General features: G+C 35.1%; 1 protein-coding gene across 1 annotated transcript; it reads right to left on the bottom strand.

Moving 5' to 3' along the window:
* Nucleotides 1–3196: 3196 nt before the first annotated feature.
* Nucleotides 3197–7037, bottom strand: LOC148918543 (wall-associated receptor kinase 2-like). Its single transcript, XM_089049058.1, has 3 exons — nt 6068–7037; nt 5690–5848; nt 3197–4673 (listed from the first exon to the last, which is right to left on the bottom strand). The coding sequence occupies exons 1-3, from the start codon at nt 6999–7001 to the stop codon at nt 3481–3483; spliced, it is 2286 nt and encodes a 761-aa protein (XP_088905184.1). The 5' UTR covers nt 7002–7037; the 3' UTR covers nt 3197–3480.
* Nucleotides 7038–10524: the final 3487 nt, after the last annotated feature.

Here is a 10524-nt window from a genome sequence, read left to right on the forward strand (position 1 = left end):
TTCGTCGCGCAAACTTTGGTTGCGCAAGAGTTATTTTGTAGTAGTGTATCTGAATGTTATATCTTATATCTGAGAGCTACAGTAGGGCTTGCTTCAGTCATGGCTTTCCTTGTATTTTGTTTTCTGTATAAGCTGTTTTTTTTCTTCTACTTTTTTATATATTAATATGTTCTTTGATATTCTGTGATGTAGGAAGATCAAGTTCTGCAGGGGCGGTGGAATTGCTAGAGGCGCCTCTATTCTCAGGTCCTTTTAAATTTATTTTATTTTATTAATATACTCTTTGTAATTCGCCTTTTTCTATTTATGAGTTGTAAAGATGTTGTTTTATCTGGGTTTCTCTTCCCTTGAATATTGGTGGGTTGGGGTTATTCATTTAGATGAGTACAAGATTTCTATTTTCTTAGATTTTATTTTATTTTGATTTGCCCGTTTCTCTTTCTTTCCCTATTTGAACTATGCCCGTATTCTACCTCTAACTTCTTCTTGAACTATGATCTGTGAACACTTCAATTGTAGGGATGGTGGACACTTCAATTGCAGGGATGAAGGACACTTCAGTTGCATCATTCGTTTGTATGATCGGATCGGAGGAGTGCTTGGATTAGAAAGTACTAGCTATAGGTCTTCTTAGGCGAGTATGTATTATTGTTTGTATAGGATTGTACAATTTTTTATTCATTAGGAAAATATTGTACTACTTAGTTACCAGTGACTTAATATTTTGGGAGGTTTAATCCTCCATATGTGTAAACTGTAATGAAAATTATGAAATTAAAGCTAATATGTTTATGAAATGTTTACTGTACTAGAGGAACTTGCAATGAAAGTCAATATCTTTATTAAATTATTTATTGAATTTTAATGAAATTACAATAAACACCAGACATCAATTAAAAATAATATTTTTATTAATTAATTATTGAAAAATGAAAAGTAAGAAATGTACAAATAGAAATTGTAAATTTTTTAATAATTCTAATACAGATATAGATTTAAGTAATAAAAATATATTGTCAAGTTGTTGAATTTGATTGGGCCAAATTGTACTTAAATACTATTAATAATCAAATACGTGATATGAAGTTGATTGGATAGTCAAATAAGTAATAAAATATTGTAAATTGAAGTTGATGGGAAAGCTGATGGGCCCCACATGCTGTTAAGAGTCAATGTCCACAATGTCACGAATGTTGTTATATAGGTGACAATAGCCTTTAGTAACGGCTTCATATGTAATGAAGCCCAAAATTGTAACTATATTGTGACTATTGCTTTTACTCACCCAAAAATGTGACTAATGATGCCAACAGTCACCAATAAAAAGGTAACCATTGTTGACTTTTTTTGTAGTGGGATATATATATATATATATATATATATATATATAGAGAGAGAGAGAGAGAGAGAGAGAGAGAGAGAGAGAGAGAGAGAGAGAGAGAGAGAGAGAGAGAGAGAGAGAGAGGAGAACTAGAGGTTGCAATACAAGCAACTGGTTCTTGTAGAAATTACTTTATTAATGCCTAATGTGAAATATGTTCGAGAAATAAAATAAATTTAATTTAGTAAGTTGTATTATTTAATCCTCTTCATTTATTGATTTACTGGTAGTAATTGCTTGTTTAAGTTTCTTCAATTTTTGTCTAATTTGAATCTTACTGATTTTTTTTTTGTTTTATTTGTTTTGAATGATTTGCTTCACTTTTGGGAGTTTTGGTTGTGTTTTAAGTTGTCAGATGGAAGGGATTTGATTTAGAATTTTTTTTTTTTTTAGCATTCCATGCATGTTATAAAATGATGTGGTTAGGGGCGGACCTACGTCCATGTTAACATGGGCTATAGCCTGGATGACTTGATATTTTATAGTCCAATATTAATACTCAACCCACCAAAGTACACCTCCTCACATCTTATTCTAGTGATCCCACCCACATAAAATCTTTTTTTTTTTTAGTTAATTAATATTTATTTCTTAACATTTTTCATAAAACACACATTCCTAGAGAACATCCTTTACTTTTTTTCTGTAAAAAAAACTTTTACCTTTTCTAGTGTACATAAAATGTCAAGTCATTTTTTATTTATTTATAAATTTTGGCAACTTCTTCTCATTTTTATTTTCCAAGTTGGCTTGGATGGATTAAAATGGTTCAATTTTTTTTTTCTGCTTCTTTTTGTAATGGATAATAAATACTTTCAATTCTTTTCATTTCATAGAGAAGTTTATTATGTAATTGCTAATTGATTTTCAAATTCATACTTCAATAAAATTCACTCATACTGTTTAGTTTTCTAGGTTTGTATGTAAGATATATTTAGCCCACCATATTTTAAAATTCTGGATCCGTCCTTGACTGTGGTACTATTGAGGTTATATTTTCTTGTATTTTCTTGTTGCAATTAATACATATAGGGCTCGTTTGGTACGTCGGATTATACTGACTAATTTCCATCAGATAGTATTAATCTGTTCCGGAGAGTACTGACTATTTATCCATAATATTATAAGGCGTTTGGTGTTGTTTTGGATAAATAGTCTGACTAAGTTATACTGTGTTTGGTGATGCTCCGGATAACATCATATCAGACTATTTTAAAAATAAAAAAAATTCTTTGATAATTTTAATGGTAATTGAGATTCAAATGACACAATTTTTTTGGGTAAGATTCATATGACAAGAGTGAAGAAAATAACCTGTGAAGAAGAACCCTAGGGAGAAGAAGATGAAAAAGCGTCTGATTTTTTTTCGTAGAATGCATGCTTAGCCGTATAATTAAGCATGTATTATCTAAACCGGGGTGTGTGGGTTGTATTAGTTAGTCATGTAAGGAGAGTATTAAAAGCTCAACCCGTATAAAGTAGTCGGGTAATTAAATAATACAAGTTGACACCAAACACCTAACATAGACTATTTACTCATATTCAGAGTCTAAACGGTGTACCAAATGAGCCCATAAATTTTATTTCTTAATTTCTGGGGTGTAGAAGTTCATTGGATTTTGGTATATTATTAATGGATAATAATTATTGCTCTGTTCTTTTGCTATTTGTTTTATATAAAAAAAAAACAAACAAAATTGAAGTCTTCTGCATATAAATCAAAACTTTCTCTATATACATGTGGCTTTCCTTATTCTCAATCTCTCCACACCTAAACCTCATTTAATCCTGTTAGCTTCTTAATTAAAATATATGTTCAATCTGAAAATCTTGAATTTAACATTCATAAATATAGAATAGATAACAAGTCCTACCCCTCCCCAATTGCTGTAACTCAACAAAAAAAGAAAAGAAAAAAACCATATATTTTTACAACCCACAGTACAATATGTTAACATTATTTCATGATCCACTCACTCAATCTTTTTTATTTTATTTTATTTCATTTCTGCAAGCACACAACGAAGTTGCAATAGAAAATAATTAAACACCACATAACTCGACCGCCGACAATAAGTTGCTAGGAACACGTCACCCAATTATCGCCCATCTCCATGAGGCTTTATTTCCATAATGCTGCTGTCTGCACTTGAAGCAGACGGCCCTCCCAAGTTGGCGGTATCGGTGGGAGATGAAGAGATGTTAGCCTCTCCTCCACTTGGATGTTGTTTCATGCTTTGCACTAATCCTTGGAGCTTTGACGCTACAGCTTTCATGGAAGGCCAATGTCCTTCCTTCTCTTTTGACTCCAAGCATTCTATTGCCAGATCACCTGCTTTTTCGACTTCATCAGAATGTCCCTCCACTATTTTTTTATCAAGAGTTTGACCCAACGTACCCCCTTCCACCAAGGCAAGAAAGATTTTTTCTAGGTTTTCCTCTCGCTTTATGCCTGTTAACAGCTCCGCTAGCACAAGCCCAAAGCTATAGACGTCGCTTTTTTCTGTTATGGTGTTTGACTTTGATGTTTGATTCTCATCTTCTTTACGAGCCGGTCTTGAAGCTCCAAAGCCGGACAGTTTTGCCGTGCATTTCTCATCTAATAGTATATTAGATGTTTTCACATCACCGTGTTTGATTGGCGGGGAAATGTCGTGGTGCAAGTATGCTAGGGCTTCTGCCGTCTCGGCTGCTATCTTCAACTGATCTTCCAATGGAAGCGGTGATGGTTTTTCGCCGTCTTTTCCATGAATATTCTCATAAAGAGTGCCTTTGCACATGAACTCAAAAACCAATATTGGCTTTGGGATGTCTAAGCAACAACCTATGAATCTCACAACATATTTATGGTTGATTTTATAAAGAGCAGTCATCTCGTTAACAAATTGCTCCTGGGCGGCAATTTTTTTTTGGTCAATTGGGGCGGTAATTTTTTTTTGGCCATCAATTTGGGAGGTAGTTTCATTTTGGTCAATTTGGACCTGAACTTTTGACTTCTTTATGGCAACCCATTGTTTACTTTCACCAACTTTTAGTAATCCTTTGTAAACAATTCCGTACCTTCCCTCACCAACTTTTTTACTTTCATCATAATTGTTTGTGGCGTCCTTGTCCTTCACCTCTTCTTCAGTAAAGTATCTGGCTTCCCCAAAACTAGCCATTTCTTTCCGTAAAAGTTCGCCACCATTAGCTTCAAAGTATGTTCGTTTGAGATGTTTTACATGGCTCTTCTTCTGTTTCCTATATATCCAAAATATTCCAACCAGTAAAACAGAGAAGCTCAATGACACACCTGCACAAAGTGAAAAGCAAAGTTGATTTTCATAACTTAATTATTTATGTTATGCTTAGGGAGCATACTTGTTTACCACATTAATTAAAGGGAGGTTCACTATTATACCTAATATAGGAGCCCAAATTATAAATTTTTTTTTTTATAAGAAATGGATTTTAGAAACACATCCAAAACCCATTTACAACATAACAAAAAGGCTTTTAACTTATTTTAAATTACAAAACTTCCATTGATTTCTTAAAACAAACCTAACTCCAAAACCTCATAAAAAAACTCAAAACACTCAATAGGGTATCAAAGTAATTTAAGAATCAAAATTAAATTCAATATGGGCAGTTGTCATTTTTTAGGTTTATTTATAAAAATTAAATTATGTAGAGTTTATCTATATTATTAGTGTTAAGAATGAGTATACGATTAAATATCTCTAAAATAAAAGTGTATGCTGACTACTACTTGTAAAGAGTGACATATGTCCCATGGTTATCCTTAGTAACTTTTTATATGATTAAAAATTAAAAAAGGGCCCACATTTCGTTTCCTCTCCTTTTTTCATCATTTCCCTTTCCTTTTCTTTTTCTTTTTATTTTCATTCTTGCCTCCTCCTCCTCCCCTTCTCTCTCTCTCTCTCTCTCTCTCTCTCTCTCTTAAGTAAAGATACTGTACCCAGATTGGGAACTTATCTCCTTCTGAGAGTTGGGAACTTGAAAAATCAGACCACAGAGCCTTCTTCAACGGTATTGGCTTCCCACCAAACAACCACCTCCAAAATTAAAAAGAGAAAATCCCCAAAAACCTCAAAGCCCAAAACTTTCATTTCTTTCTTTTTTAAATCATAAATGTTTTTTTTATTGTCTACGTACTATTTTGTTTGAGAATCATTAATAATTAACTGATTGTGTGTACAATATATGTTTTGTATGGCCTACGTGTTTCATAAATGATACGTACTATAAAATAAATAGATAGGATCCATGCTTGTATGTAAATAGCTAGCTCTAGTTCATACGTACCCAGCGAAATTTTCAAGGGTTTTGCAGAGGGAACTTCGATGCACGTAATGTGGTCCTGGTTTTTGTAGCCACTATCACAGACACAAGTGTAATTTCCTTCTTTATTTTCGCACTTGCCATGCTTACAGAGGGTTGAATTCAAAGCGCATTCATTAATATCTGAAAGAAATAGTTAAACTCATTTATCACAATGATACAGTTCAGTATATTGACACAAATTATTCTGGTAATAAATGTCACTGCGCTTAAATCGATAAGATTAAAATATCTGGATGAAATCTAATAATATTTTGAATTATTTGGATCGAATCCAAAAGCACAAAAAATATTAATGGGATTTTCAATTTAACTAGGTAATAAAATAAAAAGATAATATACCTCGGCAACTATCTTCGAGGTATGGGTTCCCTTGGTAGCCTGGCTTGCAGAGGCAAATGTGACCTGAAGAAGGCTTGGCTTTGCAGATGCTATTATTTCCCTTGCATGCATTTCGACACGACTTGTCCCCAATTTGCCAATCAAGAACCAGGGGAACCCGGTGTGTATTACGGAGGTCTTGAAAACTTGTCTTGCCGAATGTGAAGTTGTCCTTTTTCACAACGAAGGCGTAGCCGCAGGGGTTAAAGTGATTTACTTCCTTGTTGTTATTATAGCTTCCCACCGTCAGAATCAGGTTGTTCAGCAAAGGGGGGATCCTCGTTCTGCAACACCCCATGCCAAAGCAAGTGTCGTTCTTATCAACGGAGTGTGCGTAGTCACCCGGATTCTTGTCACATTTGGAGATGCACCCGGTTGAGTAGCTTTGATCGTCCCGGCTACCAACAAGCTCCGCCCACGTGTCACAACCAACCACAAACATCCTGTTCTTGACACCAGAGATGGTGTAAGGAGGATACACCCTGAGCCCGCCTTTGCTTTGGTCTTCGCGGTCGCTTGACGCACCTGTGGCGTCATAACAAACTCGGTTTACTAACTGCCCTGTTTGCAGCTCACCTTCTTCAAGGGATATGTTGGTGACAATCATACGGGTTTCCATCAATCGGGGTTCTGGGGACCCATTTTTGCAGGTGATTTGGAATGCTGGTTCGAAGTAACAATGTCTGTCACCAATGCCAAATGGGTATGGAATTTTGAGATTACCACATGTGTCGTTGCAGTCTTGCCGGGCTATTGGTATTGGTATTTCATCTTTTGCTTCTCCTCCTTCTCTTGCGTTTGCTCTTGTTGTTGCTACAGCATGTGTAGCCGCTAGTACAAGTACTACGAGCAACATTATTGAAAGTTGCTTGGGCATTCCACACTGAAAGGCCATATGTGTATACGCATGCACTGTATGTTATGTGTTAATTGTTTTCCTGAGGAGACTGAGGCCTATTTTATAGATAGGAAATGCCTTTACTAACCTATAATTATTATTTTTTGTCTGTTAACACTCATCCGTCTTTTTCATTTATTCAATTAACGAGTGGGAAAAGATTCCAAGTTGAAACCTTTTTGGATAATATGAGACTCTGAAAATATATGGTTGTTAAAATTGGTGACGAAGTGGCCTGGCTTGACTAAGACTTCCTTAATAGACAGCTATAAAGACTCCTGAGTCACAATAATTGACCCCACTATATAAAGAATGCATGCATTGACATGAAGTCTACAGATAGATGAGCGTCTACGTGGCTGTTCTAAACATGTTGCTATCGAACGATATGTAGTCCACGTCATCGCATGAAGTCACTTTGGTGTCGTCATCCACCAGATCCTTCGTGGCCCCGTCTCATGTGCACTGAATTGGTTGGTTGGAACAATAAGCTCCTCTTGTCCTTGTGTACAAATTTGTCGTTTACAATTATGTTGTTGCATGCAGTCTATCTCTGGTCGTCTCTCTAACTTGTTGGACTTCGATGCATGGTCCAATTTAATTCTTTCACAGCTTTTTCAGATTAAATATAGTTGATCATGAGGCACTTAGATTATTAAAAACGTAATGTTCTCTTCCTTTAATTTTTTTTTTTTAATACTTCATGCCTTTTTCGTGTAATATATTCTTTGAAGATGCTCTAATATACTCTACTTGATAATCATTTCAATTTTAAATTACAAAAAAAAAAAAAAAAAGTAATAATCACGCTTTATGTTGTTTTCTATTAAAACAATCAGTATTTACGACCTCCTAACTTGGACTCGACCTCTCAATTCTTGGCTTCTCCCACAAACCCAATCCAAGGCGCGCCTTGAGACCTTCATATCCAAAATTCACCAAAATATTGTCCTACATCCAAAAAAAATCACCAAAAAATATTACAACCTCTTTGTAACATGCACTTTCATTCTATAATCTCAAATTCACAATTTGACCCCAAACAATTCCATTTTTGAGTTCCACATAAAACTAAACTCAGTTACCAAAAAACTTTTATTTTTTGTTTTCATTTTTATTTTAAACTGAAATTAGTTACAAAACAAATTTTTCAATTTTTAAAAACTGAAATCATTATCAAGAGATGCGTAAAATTTTAAGACCTCGAGACAGTGCAACATCAAGTAATGTCCCGAAGCCTAGTTGATGCACTGGCTATTAAGTATAATTGATCAATCAATTAATTTTGTACATGTCTTTTGATAGGATCACAGAACTACAAAATGTAACATTTCCCAAATATTTGAGTATGTGAAAATATTTGGTGGTGGTTGTTAAGATAGTGAAAATATTATGGTGATTGGACGACAAGGTAAAGTGGCTTCGCTTGACCAAGACTTCCTTGATAGATACAGCTTTTTCAGATTAGTAATAGTGATGAAGACCGGAGTGACAATCACGTACCAAAGCTGCTCACTACTAAAAAGTGTAAATAATAATATTAACCCACTAGAAAAGAATGCATGCATTGTCGTTGATGATGAAGATGGAATTTGAAAGCTGCATCTGGCTGCTGTTTAGACTGGTAGTTCAGTTAATGTAATATTTTCCGCTCCAATTTCCTGGAGTTACTTCCTCCTAAAGGAAGTTGAGGTTCCACCCCAAAATTAATTGGCAATGGGGGGAATAGCCCAACTCCTTATAAGCTCTTACTAGGTTTCTGAACTTTTCAATGTAGGACTCTTTACCCTCACATTCTTACACGCCCTTGCACGTATGACGAATTTTCAAGCCTAGCACGTGGATAACACATATTGGGTGACGTGGAGCACGTGTGACCGTTAGGCTTTCACACGTGGGCTAACTCACTCTGATACCATGAAGGAAGTTGAGGTTCCACCCCAAAATCAATTGGCAATGAGGGGAGTAATACAACTCCTTATAAGCCCTTACTAGGTTTCTTAACTTTCCAATGTGAGACTCTTTACCCTCATATTCTCACACCTCCAAGGCAGGGTTTTCATGAGTAAAGTTTGAAATGAGGTTGTCTTTATTTATTATTTATGGAATGCATAGTCAAAACGGCCAAAATCGGAGCCTTTTTTCCGGTAATTAATTAGCATAACAGTAAGACTAGAGACATCAAATTGTTTCACAAAATGATTGTTTTTACTTCTATTAATGGATTGAACCATTCACAGCATATAAGTAAAAGGAATGAATAAGCAAATTATGGATGGTGCATCGCCCTAAGTTGCACATATATGTTCACAAAACAACTTGCAATACATGATGACCTCGTGCATCACAATAGTTATATATATATAGCGTTACTGGCTCGGATAGCAAACGTTGCAATCAAGTTTTTCTTTGTTGATAATTGATCTTGACTGGACCAACTAATGCTGGAGCTAGGGAATTCACTTATGCTTATCTTATCTACATGTCCAAATTTCCATCTCCCCATTGGATTGGAGATGCTTATCTACTTTTTGAGTGAGCATGTGACATACATTGGACATTAATTTACACATGATGGTCCTCCTCAATCGGAATAAATTTGTCCTTTGCAATAATGTTGTTGCATGCAGTCTATGTCTGGGTCGTCTCAATTGGTTTAAAAAAAAAAACTTATCTTCCTTGTAACAGCCTGCATCCATGCCAAATGGAAATGGAACGGTAAGATTACCACACTGGTTCCGGCACGAGTCAGGCCGGGCTTGAGCTGCCACTGCCGCTGTTGTATGTTGAGCAGCTAACGCAACCACTACTCCCACCATTATCGAAGAGTTTTGCATAATACGCCTACCCTTTCCTTGTAAGGCCATGCCTTAATTCCTTCTACAACCAGCGTTGTGTTTAAGTTGTGAGTAAAGAAACTACTAGCAGGCCTGGCCTGCCTTGACCAATGCATGCATATATTTAGTACTTATTTGTGTATTAATTAATAATGTAATTTTTTCCACACCAAGTCCAACGCTATTGCTTCCTGGAATGTGATTTAGCACAAGGCGCCAACTTTTCCCACAAGTTCATTCACCAAATTATTGTTTTTAGTTTTATCCATGGATTGAAGTCAGAGTTATCTAGGTACAACTTTTACATTCTTGTTTTAGAAGATGAATGGAGACGTATGAGTCTTACTAGACAAAAATAAATGACCTTCAGAGCAGCCCATAATTTGAATAAATGAGAAGCTTCACTAGAGGCATCATTTGTGGAAACATGTATGGGGTAAGTAGTGTACCTTTATTTTTATCACAACAATAGTAATAGAGGCATAAACTTTTTTCATAAAGTATATTCACCAAATAATGTGTCACGACAAATCGAGATGTGCTAGTATAATTTTCCGTAACTATTTGAATTAATTGGCAAAAAAAACATCATGATTGATATGAAATTATTCGGGATCTACATGATGTGAATTAATAGAAAATTTGGAATAAGTCCAAAATTTAGAACATAAATTGGCTTTAAA

Source organism: Prunus mume, linkage group LG3 (genome assembly GCF_029339155.1).
Source record: "Prunus mume cultivar Tortuosa linkage group LG3, ASM2933915v1, whole genome shotgun sequence".
Taxonomy (NCBI): Eukaryota; Viridiplantae; Streptophyta; class Magnoliopsida; order Rosales; family Rosaceae; genus Prunus; species Prunus mume.